This window comes from Emys orbicularis, chromosome 10 (assembly GCF_028017835.1).
Source record: "Emys orbicularis isolate rEmyOrb1 chromosome 10, rEmyOrb1.hap1, whole genome shotgun sequence".
Classification (NCBI taxonomy): Eukaryota; Metazoa; Chordata; order Testudines; family Emydidae; genus Emys; species Emys orbicularis.
Window position 1 is genome coordinate 67630629 of NC_088692.1, and position 20785 is coordinate 67651413.

The 20785-nt window shown below is 39.7% G+C and overlaps 1 protein-coding gene across 4 annotated transcripts in view; it reads left to right on the forward strand.

Moving 5' to 3' along the window:
* The window catches only part of MYO5A (myosin VA), a 105151-nt gene that overhangs the window by 70543 nt on the left and 13823 nt on the right, over positions 1-20785 (forward strand). The window contains exons 23-31 of one of the 4 annotated variants that reach the window (XM_065412371.1): positions 2689-2832; positions 3750-3803; positions 4515-4742; positions 6189-6197; positions 8042-8142; positions 8740-8820; positions 10840-11038; positions 12791-12865; positions 15454-15547. In XM_065412371.1, the coding sequence (XP_065268443.1) occupies positions 2689-2832; positions 3750-3803; positions 4515-4742; positions 6189-6197; positions 8042-8142; positions 8740-8820; positions 10840-11038; positions 12791-12865; positions 15454-15547 (985 nt within the window). The remainder of the gene's footprint in view (positions 1-2688; positions 2833-3749; positions 3804-4514; positions 4743-6188; positions 6198-8041; positions 8143-8739; positions 8821-10839; positions 11039-12790; positions 12866-15453; positions 15548-20785) is intronic. The other 3 variants (XM_065412373.1, XM_065412374.1, XM_065412372.1) reach the window with 3 other exon arrangements.

The following is a 20785-nucleotide window of genomic DNA, read 5'->3' on the forward strand; positions in this document are numbered from 1 at the left end:
CATGTTGGATTTTTTTTTCTATGTGATACAGAAGAAGAAGAACTTGAAAGATGCCTCATTACTGTAACCTCAAGGAAGCATTCATTTGAATCCTGGATTATTTGGAATTTTTCCAGAATTATTAGTCAGCTCTTCTACTGCCATAAGCAGTTAGTACTAATTATGGTGTAAATTCACGTGTATCTGCAAGTCGTTCTTAACATATTTCAAGATTCGAAATAAAGCCCATACACGGAAACTTCTTTTAACGTGACTACAAACATGCCAGAGGGCATCAGATTCCTGGGCTGGCATGTGCTATGTCAGTCAGGAGATGGGTAGTATTTTCTACTCAAGCTGGGGATACTTTCTTTTCTTTTAGACTTCAGATTTCACTCTTGACTCTGGGTGGTGGTACAGCAGATCACTCCTTCCTCACCAATTGAATAATGGTGATTTAGAGGGACAGAGTTCAGCTCTGTCAGGTGTCTCCATAGTTGGGTTTTACTGACTGCCATTATTTTTCCTGCAACTCCTCCTTAGACAAACTGTTGAAATCAAGTTATAGCTTGTGCAGATCCTCTAGATGTCATGTATTTCTACTTCCATTTTTCATAAGAATGGCCATCCTGGGTTAGACCAGTGGTCCATCTAGTCCTGTGTCCTGCCTTCTGACAGTGGCCAATACAGGGTGCTTCAAAATAAGTGAACAGAACAGGGCAATTATTGAGTGATCCATCCATCCCCTGTCATCCAGTCCCAGCTTCTGGTAGTTGGAGGTTTAGGGCCACCCAGAGAATGGGGTTGCGTCCCGGACCATCTTGGCTAATAGCGATTGATGGACCTATTCTCCATGAACTTATCTAATTCTTTTTTTTGAACCCAGTTATACTTTTGGCCTTCACAATATCCCCTGGTAATGAGTTCCACGGGTTAACTGTGCCTTGTGTGAAGAAGTACTTCCTTTTGTTTGTTTTAAAGCTGCTGCCTATTTATTTCATTGGGTGACCCCTGGTTCTTGTGTTCTGTGAAGGGGTAAATAACACTTCCCTATTCACTTTCTCCATACAGGTCTGATTTTATAGACCTCTATCATATCCCCCCTCCCTCCCCTTAGTCCTCTCTTTTCTAAGCTGAAGAGCCCCAGTCTTTTTAATCTGTCCTCATATTGAAGCTGCTCCAGACCCCTAATCATTTGTTGTCCGTTTCTGCACCTTTTCCACTTTTAATATATCTTTTTGGATATATAGGTGCCCAGAACTGCACGCAGTATTCAAGACGTGGGCGTAGCATGGATTTATATAGTGGCATGATATTTTCTGTTTTACTATCTATCCCTTTCCAAATGGTTCCTAACTTTTTGTTAGCTCTTTTGACTGTTGTTGCACATTGAGCAGATGTCTTCAGAGAACTATCCACGATGACTCCAGGATCTCTTTCTTTATTGGTAATAGCTAATTTAGACCCCATCATTTCATGGGGTAATTTACTTAGCAGGACACGGGCCCATCTTTATGGATAGATGGAAGCTGTCATGTGTAGTGGCATGTAATAGCATTTCTCGTGAGATCCAAATGTTTTTTCTCACATTGGCTGGCAGCCTTATTTAACTGCTTTTTTATTTTTTTCCAAAATCATGCTTCACAGCAATTTTGTTCTTTTGAATCTTAATGAATAAAGTAACCCACACAGGACTGTGTACATGCTTCAGCAGATAGAGAGATTAGATCTCCATTAATTTAACCTATTAAAAATGAAAGCACCGTTAAACATAAAGGCTAACAATAATAAACAGTATCCAAAAAAGTTGAGATAATTTCAAGCCAGAACCCCAAATTTAAACACAAATTCCGCAGAAATTGAAGGTATCTGGAGGTTTTTGTAGTTTGTGACCATTATATACTAAAATGTTATAAATGCTTTGCTTGCCTTATACATGCATAGTTGTATCTTTTCTAATATCCTTTCTAGGCTTTAAAGGATTAGGGTGCACTCCACAGTAACTGCTTAGTCTTCATTAAAACATGATAAGCTATAAAATATTTGCCTCCAACAAGTTCCATTACAACTTTGAATTACAAATGATGACCTTTACACCAAGATACCAAAAGAAGACTAGTTGATTAATCCAAGAATATACAGTGCAGCTACAGTAGTGCAAGAAAAAGGGCAGGAAACTTCTGAATGTACCCAAATCACTTCCTTCTGGTCATTTTTATATGCCACACCCCAGTTTATTGGGTTGTTTAATGGTGGGTCCAAATAAAGAAATTATGTAATACTTAGCTTTTAACTAAAGAACCTAACAATAATAGTTTAAAAAATTAGGAAAAGTTTGCCTGTAGTTAGTTTGTTTCGTAGTGAATCTAACCACAAACTTATTTCTTTTCTCCCTTCTCCCCTCCAAACAAGTAAGAAAAAGAGGTATGATTAATTAGACTTTATGCTTTAGAGTTAGCATCTAGTTTTTTCTGCCTTTAAAGCTCTAGGCTAGATACCTTTTATACTAGTCAATTCCTTTTAAAATAATCTTTTGAAGGTTAGTGATACATTTTGGATGCCAATATGCAGCTCTCAGAATCAAGTAACATGTATATGCTCCTAATCATCCTGTTTCCCCAGTCTTTCTCCCTCTCTTCTCACAATACCCTTTGCTCCTGACATGGAATGGTGACCCTTCTTGACTCCGCTGTGTTCTTCCTCAAGCAGGAGCCAAGTGAGAAAAAGGCACCGCTGGACATGTCTCTGTTCCTCAAACTGCAGAAACGGGTTACAGAGCTGGAGCAGGAAAAGCAATCCTTGCAGGATGAACTGGACAGGAAGGAGGAACAGGCTCTCCGCACCAAGACTAGGGTAGAGTGCATCTAGCCAGTCACATGAGGACCTAGCGTTGTTCCCACCTTAGTAACATATAGACAATTTGGCCTGCTGAATGGTTTCTGTAAAACCATCTGTTCCATTAGTACTTACTTCATTTGGCCAAAAGTTACAAGCCTGAGTACCTAAAATCGGGCTCCTAAATCCACGTTGTGGCATTTAAAATAAGTGGGCGGATCTTAGAAGGACAAGGGTGAGGTAATATCTTTTATTGGACCAACTACTTTTGGTGAGAGAGACAAGCTTTCGAGCTTTTTTCTGGGCTGATTTTGTTTTTTTCCCAAAGTTGCTAAGGAACCCACTATTAAACTCAATGGGAGCTGAGGGTAATCGGTGCCTTTGAAAATCGTGACACTTATATTAAGCGCTCTAACACTTAACACTCTACTTAAACAATTCCTTGTTCTCTTCAGTATTTACCTTACAGGAAGAATCAAGCCAAAGAGTTTGGATCTGAATCCAGATCCGAAGATAACGATCGTTCAGATCTGGGAGATTTTTTTAGGCTTGCCTCTGATTTATATTCTTGAAATACTTTTTTTGGCAACTGTTTCTCATTTCCCTTCTGTTGATGGATTTCTTGAGCCTCTTTGCATTTAGTATTTAGAGTAGATCTTCTCTGTCCCTATTCAAATAACTTTACCGATTTGCACCTGATTTTATTTATCTATGATAAGCACAATAAGTAAATGAAACAAGGCAATGTAAACATACCACACAAAATGCTTAGAGGTGTAGGGCTAAATACTCTGTATTCAGTTTCCCAGGAAGGATAGCTTTAACTCCCATCATGACAGTAAAATGCACATTTTCATTTTTCTGCCTTGACTCCTGTTAGTAACAGATGAAGGATGGAATTTATTTTTACTTTTGTCTGTGTTCTTTCCTAGGAGGAGGAGGAAAGGCCCCCAATGAGAGGCGCAGAACTAGAGTATGAGTCACTTAAGGTAATTCTGGATAGGAGGCTTCTGGTATTTAAAGGATTAGTAAAAATGTTATCACCATTTACACTAGCTAGGATAGTAAGTAATATCTTTCCTGCTTCAGGATGTAAGTCAACCAGAGAAGGAATTAGGAAGAACCTCCTCAATAGACATTTTATTGCATATTTGTTCACTGTGAGCTGTAGGAAGGCATGGCAGGGGACTACACTACTGGAATTGCTCCTTACACACGGGACTTCCCTGCAGCTGGTTAAACTGGGTTTAAGGCTGCTTTGTATAATAGATACACCAATGAACCTAGCCTATGGCTTTGCTGATATTGTTGCATATGGTGGACCATACCAAACAGGCGGACGTGTCCCAGTACCACAGTGCAGAATCTTGATAGCCCTGCTAGGCACAAGCTGGCTTGGGTCTAATAGAAATTCTTTAAAAATTTTGTGTCAAGGGAAGAGGAGAGGAGGAAGAGATTAATGGACATTTTTCAGTTGAGCCTTTATGGGGGCCTGCGCGGGGGTGTTTCTGGTTTTGTACTTCGGACAAAGGGTAGACCAATTAGTGAAATCCTTCTAGGCACTGTTCCCTATGGCTAAGAGATCAGGAAAAAGGGAGAGATTTTAACACTTCTGTCCTGTGGTTCGTAATTCTATGTAACTGTTGTGGAGGAGTAGAAGGGGTTCTGCTAAGTGATGGGGATGTCCTTTTTCTTTGCAGCGTCAAGAACTTGAATCTGAGAACAAGAAGCTGAAGAATGAGCTGAATGAGCTGCAGAAGGCTCTTTTGGAGAAGAGCTCTCCAGAGGTGACTGCTCCTGGTGCCCCTGCCTATAGAGTCCTCCTGGATCAGCTGACCTCAGTAAGTGAGGAACTGGATGTACGCAAAGAAGAAGTCCTCATCCTGAGGTCTCAGCTGGTGAGTCAGAAGGAGGCTATTCAACCCAAGGTAAGTAATAGCCTGCGGATGTCCTGAGAAGTAAAGTTAAATTGCAGCATTAAGCTACTACTTTTTACCTGGGAGTGTTGTGATCATTTTCTTATATGAGCCAAACCAATTTCCCTCCCCAATCTACACATGGTCCTTTAAACCTTTTTAGGGATGAGCAGGGGTTGTTATAAGAACACAAAATTAGAATACGCCAAAGTGGAAGATTCCATTAACTAGACCGATTTCTGGCCTGCAAGCCAACCGTTTTCCTTAATATATCTCTCTAGTTAGTCAGACCAGGGCTGATATATTGACATTTGGCCAAGATATTCAGAAGATGATTATTTACATGAGAAATTGACAAAGAGTGTAACTTAGTTTAACTGCCAACAATATTTCTTTCCCTTGACTGCTAAGTGCATGCTTAATTCAGACAAAGTGTTAAAGCCTGGCCGTATTTAGAAGCTGGCAGCAAAAATAATTGAAAAGCATTGATTGGAATTGTGCAGTATTTCTGTTGCAGAAAACTCAGAGCACCCCCCATCATTTAAATTAGTTACTCTGCTAGCAATGCAAAAATCACTGTCAACTGCTTGTTGGTGCGATTCAGCATGAGTGGCACAAGCCCCTTATGAATATTTAGGTCAGTTGGCAAACTTACTACAGTTCCCAGAAATCCTCCTATATTCCCCCAGCTCATAGTTCAGTAGGAGGTAGCAGGAAATGTTTCCTCCAGATCTAACTCTGGGCATAAATGATCACCTTTCTTTGTTTCCAAGTTGCAATAAAGAGTCAAAAGGATAATTTACAATGTTGTGCATATTCCAGCTGAATGGTTAAGTTGTCATGTTATCTTATCAAGAGCAATAGGTACCATCAAAGTCCCCTTAAGTACATATCTTCAAGGAGAATAAAACTGTAGTTCTGATGATGAGATATTTAGGATCTTTCACAGTTTCAAAAGCAGGACTCAACTTGAAAGTAATAGCTCTTTAATCTAAAAACATTAGGACTTTGCAGATAACACCAAACAGGTAGATATGGTAATTGGATTGGAGGAGTGAACCATCCAGAGCTTGGTAAACCCACCAGGAACTGAGTGTGGGTGTTACCATTTTCCCCTGCTACTGTACAGAGATGTTTTTAAATATATTGAAAGTCTGTGATACATGTGGCTGTGCATGTCTTAACTTTTAACATAATTAGTTATAAAGGGAACAAAACCTGTTACTGGAATATTTTAAATATTATAAATAAATTCTAGAATAAATTGTTCCTAACAACAAGATGCAGGTGTTGTTTTCACACCTGTAGGAGTACAAGGGAAATAAAAAGCTGACCAATGGAATGGACAATGATAAGTTTGCAGATAATTTTTGATTGTTAGTTTGGACAGCTATGGCAGGAACAGAATTTGCTGATTAATTGTTTCTCTTCCTTCTTGCTTGCCGATTTGATTGCCAGGAGGATAAGGTAAACGTTTTTTCACTGCTGTAAACCAGATTTCTTACAGGCTAAAAACACCATCAAATATGAAACATGTTTGAGTTGTCACTTCACTAGGTCACAAATAATTTGATGTGTTTGAAGTTTAGTACTCACCTTTGCAGTAATTGAAGAGATCTTTCTCATTTCCCCTAAGGGAATAAGAAAAAAATTAATCTGCAAGTTCTTTAACACAAGCATATTAACAATTTAGAGCTAAGGTGATACTGGTAGTTTATGGTAATTTAAAGATTGAATTAAAAAATCCTGAAATTTATTCAGTCAGTTGAATTAATGTATTTTATCAGACGTGTTTGGGGAGTAAGAGCAGCACAGTTCCAGGGGAAATTGGGAATCAGATCCCTCTTTAGAGATGGTAATATTACAATTATGTAACTGTAAATCGCACATAAGAGTCTGTGATGTGAAAAATTGCCTTGATTTTTAGTGTTGTAATGTGTCAAAGATAACATACGCATGACTTAATCCAGAGCACTACAATCTAAAAATGTTTGGCGGGAAAGGCTGAAAGTTATTGGATTAGAAGTTTTAGGTGAGAGGTACAACGCACAGAGCTGAGAAGAACATAGTTATATTCCATACGTTTTGTTTGTAGTGAAGGCCTTTCATTCAGATGTTACTACAACTATACCATTCATGGCAACCCTGGAGATCTGAGAGTAAATAGTATTTATTTCATCAACACAAAGATCAGAATATGCATGTTGAAGCTTAATTGGGTTAGCAGACAGACTTATAGCAGTTTTACTTCAAAAATGTAGAATAATTTCTTACATTTATGGTTTTGCAGTTGGAAAAGGTTACTGTAGGCTAACAAGGAAGCTGGCAATAACTGTGGGGAGATCATGTTCTTTGTCACTTCTCATACTATAAGGTGCAAATCTTGCAAAACTGCATTCTGAGTGTACAGACCTATGGTGCAAATATCTTCTGTGCAAGCTAAGTCTTAAATACTTAGTAGTAGTCTTGCTCAGAGAAGTGGGACTTAATTGTGAGAGTGAAACAGAAATGTCAGGCTTTAGTTTCTGGTATCCATTAAAGTCATGCGGCTTCACTACATTATCATCCACATAAAATGACATAAGGTTAAAAACAACTTGGCATATGCAATTGGAGAAATCAGATAAAAATCTTACTGAGCTTAAGTGAAGAAAAAGAAAAAATCCAGCAGCAAAACTTGAACTATGTACATTGAACTCTGATTTGAACAAATCAGGTGATGATGATCTTTTACTTGCAGAATTTGGCAGTGTAAATTACTGCAGACTTTCCAAAATAACCTTTACAAATATGTAAAGGTGGAAATGGAAATTATTTGCAAAGTTCCAAATATGACACAATTAATGTTACCATTTATGAATCATAAACAGCAATAAAATGTATTTGTGAATTGAACACATCTTTTGAAAATTATGATGCTTATATTAAAAAAATTATAAGATGACAGTTCACGAGAATTTAAACTAAAATGTGAATTCACTGTTTCATGAGTTTATGTTGTTCCTTTTAGATGGTGGGCAGATGAGGAAAGGGAGGTATAGGCACACGCACACACTTGGTAGATAGAGTTAGAGATCGAGATATTTCAGTGTGTTGTGAGGGGTACATTTTAAAAGATAGTTTGTCTGTATGGCAGGTAGAGACTATGTACCAGATTCTGTTACCCTTTCTCTCCCAAGCAGAACTGTTCATTTCAGTGGGGGTTACACAAGGAGTAAGGTGCTATTCAACTTGAGTAAAGGTGGCAAAATCTAGCCCTTCATTAATTTGGAAGTGTTAAACCGTACCCTGGAACTGTTTTTTCCCCACAGAATACTATGACAGATTCTACAATCCTCTTGGAGGATGTACAGAAGATGAAAGACAAAGGAGAAATAGCACAGGCATATATTGGGCTAAAGGAAACAAACAGGTATGTTTTGTATTTATTTTGCTTATCATAATAACTTTGAACCCATTTCTGCCTCACTTATGTTGTACCATACTTCGAGTTGCATCAAGATGAGACTAAATGCATTTGTATGTGGGGTTTCATTATTTTGATGGGTAAGACTGCTATTTGCAAAATTCAAATTAATATTCTAAATACTAATATATAAATGCAAAATCAAGCTTCCTTGGGGTTTCCATCATCCATGCTTGTAATTGACGCTGGTGCTAAAATTACCTTTTTGTGTGTGTGCCATTCCTCTTGTCTTTGGTAACATTTCACTAGCAATTGTCATAGCAATTTATAATTACGCATGTTTTGTAATAGTATGAAATGCAGTAAGCGACACTGTGTTCTTTAACATTCAGAACAGAATTGCTCAGGTAGTGAAACTATGTGCAATCAAGTTTATCAATGTTTTACTAAGTAGCTTTAGAGCTGTATAGATTAAAGTGTTGTGTATCACGTCTCCCTTTCATAACTGTAATTTTAACATTTTCTTCCCTTGTTAATGTATCCTCTCATCATCATCATGTATCCCTTTTGTGTTTTTCATTTTTTAAACATTTTGCTTGGAAGACAATCTCTTCAGGACTATCATATGTTGAATGAGGATGGAGAACTATGGCTGGTTTATGAAGGGTTAAAACAAACCAACAGGTTACCAGAATGGGGTTTTCTTCATTTTGCATTCTCTCTTCTTACTAACTGTGCCCCCTGCTATGGAATTGCTTTAGCTGCAATGTTTTTTATGCACTAATAGTTCAGAAATAATTGATCATTATCATTTTCTACAAAGAGTAGAAGAATTACCCAAAGCCTGGTCTGTGAATCTTTCTACCTACCACGGCATGCCATTGAAAACTTAAGATGGCTGTAACAATGAAAATATGATCCAATACAAAATGTGTACACTGGACAGAAATGGACAATATAAAACACCAGCAGTTCTACAACTGAAATGAAAGAGGCTTTGTAACTATATGTTACTTGTCTACCTTCATGTTGTATCTGGAAATGTTTTGCCTTATTGTTTTTCAGTTTGAGGAAGTACAGTGATTTAATTGATTTTTAATGCTATTGTTTAAGTAGCTTCTGTGTACTTTTTATTTTCTTTTAAAGTTTTTCTTGTTATTTTTCTTATTTTGACTGAGGATAAGTAATTGTACACAATCATCTTGGAGAGGCCAATGCTAAAAGAAGTGTCCATTCAAAATGTAACTTTCAAAGATAGAAAGAAATTTTCAAATGATAGGGTGGTATACAAAAATGTGTCTACAGTCACTGCAACACATGAAAATGTGTGCGCAAACTGCTAGTTGCGCATCTAATTGGCCAAGTGCACGTAGCATCTTGTAAACGAATACAGTCACTCATTCATAATATGTGTTCATCTTTCAAAATTTTCCTAGAATGTCCATAGTCTTCCATTTGTGATAACCCATTAGTTTAGCATTGGTTTTTAATCTCTATACACTTACAAAGCAGTAGCCACCAAAACAGATACTTTGTAATGAATGCTATTAACTAATGTCTTTCCTTCCCTTATGCTAACAAATCCTAAACCTAAGCTTCTTTTGTAAGTCTGCTAAGCACTAACTTAGAATAGCGAATGTAATGCAGAGAGGGATGGAGAGTGGTCGTTTTGCATCTTTTGTTTCTTGTCCTGGCGCTATGTATTCAACAAGCGTTAGAGCAAGAGGCAGAGTTCTGTAAGGTAAATGACTATTTGCCTTCACATGCTTGTTCAATGTAGCTATTAGTTAACTTGTCTGCCTTATTCATATTTAAACCCTGAAAGTGTTTCTGATAGTGCCAATGTCACTGTTGATGCCATTTCCTGTGTGTACACACCGCAGAGAGTGAGTCATAGCACTCCAAGGGTACGTCTACATTGCACCTGCCTTTCAGCCGCCGCCAGTGGTGTGTAGTGTAGACATAGCCTTAAACTGCCCTACAAATACAAATTAATTCACACAGCACTCATTTGAAGTAAGCAACTATTTCACATTTGGAGTATTTGAGACATAAGTGATTTGTCCAAGATCAAAGAGTGAGTCAGAGGTAGAGCCAGGATTAAAACTTAAATTATTGGGTCCTAATCCTGTGCTCCATTCCCTAGCTCACATTTCTAGCACACATAATAATCCTCTATTAAATTGTCTAATGCATGTTTAAATATCGAATCAGGCTGATTTGGGTTCATTTGCAGTTGAATGTTTGGTTTCTTACTGAACAAAGTTAACCTGGAAGAAGATTTCTCTGTTAATACCATATGGGCCCTATTTTAAACAAATAAAGCATCTTCTAAATCTTATTTGACCTATTTAAACATGGAAAATGTTCTTGGCCCTTGTAGAAACATCACCAGACAAAAGAGATTCACAGATATGTTACATGTTATGGCATGTTTTCAGTACTACCAATAGATAGTACTTGCTCAAACACAGAGGAAATGCAAAGCAGTATCAGCATTACTTTGCGGTCTCCCATTGTTTGACTGTTTGATAATTTAATCAGAAGGCATATGGAAGGGTTTAAAGAGTACTCTGCATTTTTCATTTTTCCTTGCAAGTCAGGAGCTAAATATCTGCGCAGCGGCTAAAGCTTTAGACGCCTGGTGAGCGTTTGGGATATAAATGCGAAGTGTCTCGCTCAGATCTTGCTGGGTTTTTGTAGGCTCCTAGAATCTCAGCTTCAGTCCCAGAAGAAGAGTCACGACAATGAGCTGGAAGCTCTCCGGGGTGAGATTCAGAGTTTGAAGGAGGAGAATAACCGCCAGCAGCAGCTTTTAGCACAGAACCTGCAGCTGCCCCCGGAGGCCCGGATTGAGGCCAGTCTACAGCATGAGATCACCCGGCTGACTAATGAAAACTTGGTAAGGGAGATACTACTGCAATGTAAATGCTAGGAGATGTAGCGAGAGTTACAGAGACACATATACTGTCACCAGTTTTCAAGTGGGAAACTCCCAAGGTCAATTGCATGTTTGCAGTAGATTTTTGCATGTAGGGTAACACTATAATAGATGAAATGACAAAATTCATGCTGTTGGGGTATAAACATTTCAGCCCATCATATGAATGAGGAAATTCCTCTGGTATGATTTTCATTACCAGCACTATGCTGGAGGTAGCGTTCTAAATCTCCTGTTACAGTTCCACCACCAAATTGAAAAGAGGATTGGGCTAATTATCTGACATCTGATGCCTCCTTCCCCCTTTCTAGATACTGTAAATCATCCCTAATAGGAAACTGTTATCCCTGGAGTTTATATGTAAACTTCTGCAAAGTATTTGCCCTGGAATGCACTAAATTACACAAAGTGTCAGGTGTTTTTAGAAAAACTCTGGGGGAAGATAAACTCCCAAGTGCCTTATAAAGTCTCTTATCTTCCTCATTCCCCCCATCTCAAATCACATAGGTCAAACAAGGCACTATACTCTGTTTATTCAGTTTATGTTGGAGGAACAAACATTTTCAGGAAGTCTCTTGGCCAAATGGGGTTAACTCCCTCCTTGGTTATTTGACAGCATTTTTGTATGAATGAAAGAAGAAATGAACAGATTCCCCGGCCTGTCGCCCTCTTCTCTTCAAGCACGTGCTTACTGGCATACAGGGTTCATAACAGATTAATAGGGGAATTTTCTCTGGGAGCCCCAGACTGAAATATTGCAGGCACATTGTCGCCCATTACCCAAAAATCTTTCTCCTGTAATGTACTTTACATAGCAAACTGAGTTGTATTGCTTTTAGGGGGGGGGATAGCTCAGTGGTTTGAGCATTGGCCTGCTAAACCCAGGGTTGTGAGTTCAATCCTTGAGGGGGCCACTTAGGGATCTGGGGCAAAATCAAAAAAATTGGTCCTGCTAGTGAAGGCAGGGGGCTGGACTTGATGACCTTTCAAGGTCCCTTCCAGTTCTAGGAGATGGGATATTTCCATTAATTTAATTTAATTTAATTTAAGGAGAAAGGAAGTTTTCCTACCTGCGCTTTGACACCGGTGGTCCCCAATTCTAAACAAAGTGAGAGATGTTCTTTCCCATTTCAGTATATCACAGCCCTTCTTAACATTGGGTTATATTTGTAGTGTCTGAGGTTTTGACAGAAAGTGATGGGCTGAAGATAGTGGTCTTGGAAGTAAGTTTATGATTGAAGGCTTTTTACTAATTTATCCCAGAAATAACCTTACCCAGCTGGAAAAATTAAATGATAAAAGCTTTTCCATCTGTATAGCTCCTCCTTTCAGATACTTAGCCTATATTTTGGTATTTAGCTACCTTTTAGAGATTGCTACTCAATGGATTCTAGCCTCCCAAACCAACACATAGTCACATCATTCCATCCCAGAGGAATTTTCTTTTCACATCCAAAGAAGGGAATATTACTTGCCACATTTAGACTCATTCTTTAGGAATCTGTTTCTGCTGTTACTCATGTCAGTTCATCTAAATCAAACATTGTCTATGGGCAGATGGAGGGAACAACAGCAGCAGGACATAAAACTTAACCTACCAAAAAAAATGAGCTTCTTAATCTTGTTTTAACCTGACTTTGTTTATACAGTGTTTGCTGAAATATTAGTGTCTCAAAGGGAGGAGAAAAAAAAAATCTGTACCTATTTTTTCAGTTTTATGAGGAGTTATATGCAGATGACCCCATGAAGTATCAGTCGTATCGGATTTCACTTTACAAACGGATGATTGTATGTAGATCATGTTTCTCTGTTGTTTTGTTTGCTACTTCTGGAGCACTGAACTGATGAGCAAGCTGGCTGCCTTTTCCTCTCTCCAAGGAAACCCTCTACAGAGAGCTTCACAATGTCTATTTTCCCCCTACAGCTTTTGTTGTCAGTCTTTAGTGTCATTTGTGTAATCTTAATGTCTCTTTTTGACACAGTTTGTTACTAATCTGAGTCTTGTAGCATGATCAAAGCAGCCTAATTTTGAATATAAAATTACATTTTAGGATCAAAATTGGCATCCTGAACATGAAGCTTGTGATGCTAAAATACTTAGTTTCCAAATTTGCTCTTTGCTAAAAATTTTAAAGGTGAAACATTAAAATCTGATTCAGGAAAATTGCAAGTTGATCCTGCAGAGAGTGACTGCTATACATAGTGCCGACTAAAATGAATAGTCCTATTGAAGCCAGTGTTTGTTACTAGGACTACTCACAATTATTCATGTTAGTGAATGATTGTAGGGATTTGGATCCTTCTATGAAACTGTGGAATCAACTTGTGATAAAGGTGGTGGAATCAAAATACTCTATTGAGTACTTACTCTGTTTATGTTTTTTAATTAAGATTTTCACAAAGAGCAAAAACAAAGACGAAAACAGGAAAATATAAATTCATTTATGGGTTTCCAAATGAGTAAGAGGCTCACAACTACTGGTTTTGTTTAGACGAACTATAAAAGTGTCTTGTCACCACACCTGTTTGTTGTGGTGCAGAAATCAAATCCCTTGGTTGAGATTTTGAAAGCAGTCTAGTGCATTTAGACACGCATCTTTCTTTAATTTTAATAAAAGAAATGCTATACCTGGAGATAATGGAGTCAATGGGAATTTTTTGTTAACTATTTTAACTACTGCTTTGAATATGAACTGCCACTCTGTCCTATTGGCTAACAGACCTTTAACCTGACTCCTGCCGTTTCGTCACATTTTAGGTGGTAAACTCTTTGGGGTGCAAATATCGAGACCAATTTTATACCCGCTTCCCACCAATTATCAAAGACCTGTTAATATTTTCCAATACATTTAGAGAATTATAGCTTCTCTGATGGGTGCTTCTGGTTCAGAATGTACATGCTACTCTGCCTCACATTCCCATCAGTATAATAAAGAACCAAGATTTACTGAGTGTAGTTTTTTTTTCAAATGCTTTCAAACCCTTAATCTTAAATGGCTTTTGAGTTTTTCTGTGTTAATGTAATCTTCAAAGGCTTTCCACAAATTATTTTAAACTTGTTATTGCTTTTTTTTATTCAGCACCATAGTGTGCATTACAAAATTACAAGATGGCAGGTCCCTTTTCCGAAGCACTTGCTGTCCAAGGGCTTGTCTAAACAGCAAGTGCAGTGTAAATCTACAGTGCACTAGCCTGATGTTCACTAAATCACCATGTGAACCCTATGTACTAATAGTTCCGTAGCTTCAAACAGCAGTAAGTCAAAGCATACTGTGCAGGGGCGGCTCCAGGCACCAGCGCAGCAAGCGCGTGCCGGGGGCGGCCTCTCGGTCGTTGTGAGGGCGGCAGTGAGGCCGCCTTCGGCGGCATGCCTGCAGGAGGTCTGCCGATTCGGTGGCAATTTGGCGGCAGGGACGCTGAAGGCGTGGCACCGGCGGACCTCCCACAGGCATGCTGCCAAATCGGCGTGACCAGCAGACCGCCCGCAGGCGCGCCACCGAAAGACGCCTGACTGCCGTGCTTGGGGCGGCAGAAAACATAGAGCCGCCCCTGGTACTGTGAACTTCTAGTGCTCAGTAGCAGGGTCCATACAGCAACTTAGGATATGGCAGGCTAGTGTGCTGTAGATTTACGCTCCAGCTTGCTGCATAGTAACTCTCCGTATAGTCATGCCTTAAATAAGAGATTGTACAGTGAGTGTATTATTATTACCTGTTATTATTTGTATAGTGATTGTGCTTAGGAGCTAGTCATGGACTGGAACCCCATTGTGCTAGGCGCTGTACAAACACAGAACAAAAAGATAGTTCCTGCCCCAGTGAGCTTATAGTCTAAGTAAATGTGATGACAGCAGACAGATGGTGATATGGCAGAGAGAAAGCATGAGGGTTACAACAAATATCATGTGTTTTATAAAGCTGAATTTGAGTCTTGTACTCCCCCCCCCCCCCTTTTTTTTTTTTTTTAAAAACAAAACAAAACCCTATTCCATTTTGTGAGGCTAAAGGCAGGCCTGAGGGCAGGAATAGAGGATGCAGAAGTTGAGGTTAGCAGTATAATGGGAAGCCTAGAATAGATGTGTTACTATACAATCTCTTCCACTCACCATAATCACTGACCAGGATACGTGGGCATCCGCAAAATATATCTGCATAAGAGTTCTGCCTCCATCACGCTGCAGCTTGACAATATGTTTGATAATGTTTGGCTTGAATTTTACGCAGTGTACAGGCGTGCAAATTTCAGCCAGATGGTGGCATTTCCTTTCAGCTTTTCTCACAGTCCCTTTTGTGACACTAATAGTGTTAGTCTTGTCTGTTTCACATGTAATAACATTTGTCTAGTACCTGAATCTTATCTCTTATTTTAATGTACAGGATTTAATGGAGCAGCTTGAAAAGCAGGACAAGACAGTTCGCAAGCTGAAAAAGCAGCTGAAAGTGTTTGCTAAAAAGATTGGTGAACTTGAAGGTATTTATAATGTTGTGTGTGAGAGAGAGATTTGTTCCAATTCCTGTTGAACTCTTTCACCAAATGTTTGTATGTAGTTTTTTAGTAAGGCAATGAGTCTTAAGCAGCATAAGCCAATGTTAGCTTAGCATGGAAATTGAAGATCTACTGAGAGGTCTGTGTGCATATTGAAGGCAGTGTGTGATCCTCTATAATGATGTCTTCTAAAGTAATAGTTAATGTTGATTTTGTAGCCTTTATTTTAAATTGAATGAATTGATAGTTCTGTGGTAAATTACAATGAGTCCGGCTCCTGTTGCTACAGTTTAAAGATAAATAGGATAGAGATTTGGAGGCTCTAGGAACATGAAGAATGAGGACAGTAACAACAAAGTTTAGAAGTAAAAAAAAATAAATCTTGTTTGTATTATAAGTTACACTACATACCGATTTACGCAACCTGAGAGAATCCATGCACTGGCCAGTCCCACATCCATACTCACATACGCAAAGATTTCATAGAGTTGGATGGATCTCTCAACAGGTGGCCATCGAGACGGGTGGGTGGTTCCTGCTGGAGTCATCCCAATGAGGTCTTCCAAGGGTCTTCCCTCTTTTACCCAATCAGGGAACGTATTTTATATTGTTGTTCTGACCGCACCTAATACCTTATTCATATGCATGAGGGTTCAACCCTCTTTTCCTTATCTGTACTTCTACACTCCATGAATATTGGGGTGCCCCATTTTACATAGGTCGTCATCTTAGTTCCCCTTATTCTCATAAGCATCTATGCACAACAGGGTCCATGGTAACCTGCGGTCAAAGCAGGACATCCCATGATGTTACAATTAGGTGTCTTGCAGTCTAGACGGGTACATTACAGCATATTTCCCATAATATAACCTATTGGCCCATTCTTTTCAGTAATCTTGTAACCTTACTGGCAGAGGGTTAGTCATAGGTCACCCACTCATGTCAAGCGTTCTTAAGCCTACAACCTAGTATGGCTAAGCTAAAATCTTACAGGCCTCAGCCTGTAGGCCTTGTGTTCCAGCCATGCTTTACATGTATACCTAATATACACTTATCAATCCTAAATACCTGTGAATCTTATGTTTCTATAATCCTATAATTTAAATTTATTTGGCATACATGGATTATATATAAATAGCATATGAGTTGACCATAACAATAAATAACATGATAAATGGATGAAAAATAAACTAATTGGCTACATGGTAGAAGATGAAGAGGGAAAAAAAGGATGAATGTTTCACTGAAAGGAAACACCAGGTTGATTGCAAAACAGCACGCAGTTTGTGTTCTTTATTTACCCAAGATAATATGCAGTTTTTTGCCAAGAGGAAAATATTTCTATGGAGGAGCGTGGTAAATATAAATGTCCCATTTTATTTTGAAACGTGAGCTTCCCTAGTACTAACAAAGATGCAGATAATCTTTGTTTTTCTGCTTTCTGGTTTTCTTTTAATGTTGATGGTCATAACTGAATGTGAGTTTTCAGAGATATAAACCAAAGTTATTTTTATTATGTCACAGTGAGTATCAGTTTAGGATCTCAAGTCTGGTAATACGAAGTGTGTGATGTTGAGAAAGACAACTAAAAGTGTTTTTTGTTTTTTGTTGGTTTTTTTATTGCTACAAGTGATTAACAGGACTGTAAAACTGAAGAGGATGTTGATTTATAATTACTTCCTGGCACATATCCCTCAAAAATTCTGCATGAATCCCTTCTTTGTTTATCAGAGACAGGTTCACAGACAAACCAGTTGTTCTTCTTTGAGTGCTCGTCCCTCTGTGTATTGCACTGTGGGTAAGCATGAGCTCCATGTACCTGAGACTGGATGCAATATCCATTCATCCGTGCCTGTGCTCAACACCTCCTCATGCTCCAAGCCAAGGGCATAAGGGGTGAGGTGGGGTGGACTAACTGCCTCTCCAGTTCCTTTCTACTGCGGCATGGTCCGACACAGAACCCTCCAGTGTCCACTAAGTTGATTCTTCAGTGTCTAACCTGTAAATATTTTTTAAATTTACTGAGATAGTTTAATATTTTTTGTGTTTGTTAGTTAAAATCTGGGAGTGTATGTGGAATATATTATGCCTAGGATCTCAGGTTTCAAGAACTGTATCTCCTGCCCCCAGTCTTTCCCAGTCAGCGACAAGAACCATCAGAAATGCTGTACTGCTTCGGAGAAGCGCACATATCTTCAAAGTGCGACATCTACAGATCCTTTCCCAGCTGAACCTGGCAGGTGCTGGAATATAGACTTAAAACATTTCTGATGGATTGTGCTCTGAAGACCTAGTCTGATCTGGCAGAGGCGTTGAGAAGCACACCTGCTAGCACTACAACCTCTGATACAGGGGCAGACAGGAGTCGAGCCAATGACGACTCCTCATAGGAAACCTTCTCAGAAGGCAAGAGAAAAATCCCACTTCTAAGAGGAGGGCTTGTTCTCCAACATCCAGTTGGGTAAGACTTTGCACCTGGTCAAAAAGGCTCAGGAGCTCATAATGGCCACAGTACTGACTTGCAGGCTCCAAAGAGCAAAGATGCCTCGATACCAGCACCATCAACGGGAGTGGGACCATCATTGGTACTGACCAAGGAAAAAAACCAAGAGCAAAGGCCAGGACAGTCATTGATACCAACCCAGGAGAAGCACTGAGAGCCCCTTGCAAATATCATAGAGTTGCATTCTCATAAAGAGGCTTTGACTTCTGTGGGCTTCTGCACTGGCTTCCATGGAGTGCAAGGAGAACAGTCCTCATCCCCTGGTTACCAGGATGCATATTCTACTCCAGAGGATATTATCCTTCTATGTCTGCAATCTTCCATCTTATCAGAGCTGGTCCTTACAAGGGAGATCTTGACACCATCAGTCCAGGGAGGGTACAAAAGGAAAAGTCACTCTCCTATCCCTTCCACCAGTTGTGGCATTTCAACATCCATGGTACTGATGACACCACCCTTAGAGTCGGAGCCTACATTTTTCTCCTCAGGCAAATGAGGGACTGACATCACCCCATCAAGACAGGATGTTAGCCCAAATAGAAGATCCAGAATCTCCTGGGCCCCTTGGAAACCCCACAAGACAGGTACCCATCTCGGGACTGATTGTACCCTATGTCATGGGGTCCTCCTCAGCCAATATTTGATGCCTCTCACTGGCTTCACTGAGGACCCAGGCTCACCTTCTCCACCAGATAACTAACAGGCAGTTTCAGGACTCATTAAGGAGGGTTGCTGATACACTCCAGATTCCTCTAGAGGAAGTCCAAGAGAAATACCTCAGAAACTCCTTGACATTTTACATAGTGCAGAGTCATCTGACATACACCAGCAGCATGTGCCCCTACTCCTAAGATAGGGAAAAGAAATACTTAGTGCCATCCAAGGGAGAAGAGTTTTTGTATATGCATCCAGCCCCAAACTCTTTAGTTGTAAAAACTGCCACTGAAAAGAGCAGGCAACATTAATCAAGGTACGCTTCTTCAGATAAGGAGGCTACATTTTTGGATTTCCTTAGTGGGAAGGTGTTTACTTTAACCACCTTGCAATTCCAAACAGGCAATTACCAAGCGTTAATTTCTAAGTATGATTTTGTCAATTACTCAAAATTTCCAGAGTTCATGGATAAGCTCCCACAAGAGGATAAAGCACTGTTTCAAGCCCTTATTAGAGAGGGTCCATTGATTGTCAGATCATCTCTCCAAGTTGCAGTAGGTGCAGGCCAACACAGCCTCCTGATTGATGGTGATGGCTATCATCCTGTATTGGGAGTCCTGGCTTCATTCGTTGGGATTCCTCAGGGACATTCAATGGACAGAGACGGATTTGCCTTTCGATGGGAACAACTTAATTCAGTGAGAAAATGGATGAGTCGTTGCACTCTCATTGAAAGACTCCAGGGCAACCCTCCGCTCCCTGGGAATATATAGACACCTCCACCAAAGAGGAAATATCATAGGCAACCTCACAAGCCTAGACCAGCATCACAAACGTTCTACCACCAGAGGGGCTGTGAACCGCCGCAAAATTGGCAGAGGATGCAGCAGAGCAAATATAATGCTCCTCCTCCATCCTCCTTCCAACCACAGCCACCTTTTAAGAAGTACTTTTGATGGGATATTTGAGAGCTGTGAACCAATCCAGATGTCATGTCCTTCGACTTCAGACCTCATTATTCAATTTGGCAACCGCCTAGTCTGTCTTTCCCATAGCTGGCAAATGATAACAGATAAATGGGTTCTCGACATCATTCATTTACATCATATACATCATAGAGTTCTATTCCCCATTCCTCTTCAGGGACCATTCTCACAAGAGGATACTCGCTGAAGAGGTAGACTCCCTCCTCCAGTGGGGGGCCCATAGAGCCACTACCCCCTCAACATTGGGGAAAGGAGTTTTACTTGAAATATTTCCTCATTCCTAAGAAGAGAGGATGGAGTTCCATCTTAGATCTCCAACAGCTCAATGCTTTCATCTTCAGATTAAGGTTCAGGATGGTAACCCTGACATCAATAATTCTGTCACTAAACAGAAAAGAGTTCACAACTCTTGATGTGAAGGATGCCTATTTTCATATAGACATTCACCCCTCATACAAGAGATTCCCCAGGTTTGCTCTAGGTTCAAACCATTATCAATATAGGGTGCTCCCCTTTGGATTAGCAACAGCACCGTGAGTATTTACAATATTGCTTTCAGTTGTGGCAGCCCATTTCCATCACCTCAGATCATCAGTTTTTCCCTGTCTTGATGATTGACTGTTGATGGAGAAATCTCATTAAGAGGTACTGACAGCAACCTCATCCCTGCTCAGTCTTCTAGCATCACTGGGACTCTATGTGAACACGGAAATGTCTGTTTTAGCTCCCATAGAATTCATTGAAGTATCTCTGGACTCTGTCAGGGACAGGGCTTGCCCCTCTCAGGACAGATTCCAATCGATAGAGAATCTGATCTCACAACTCAGTGAGCATGCAGACATAAGCTCGAAGACATAAGATCTTCCTGGGTCACATGGAATCCTGTACCGATGTAACATCCTTTTGTGAGACTTTGCCTTCATTGCCTACCGGCTTGGTTTCAGATGGTGTACATGACAAGCAGACACAACATGGACAAGTTGGTCACACTCCCTCTGAGTGCTGGATTCTCTAGATTGGTGGGAGAGCAAGTGTGCATAGAAGTTCTCTTCACTTCTCCCCTCCCTGAGAAAACATTGA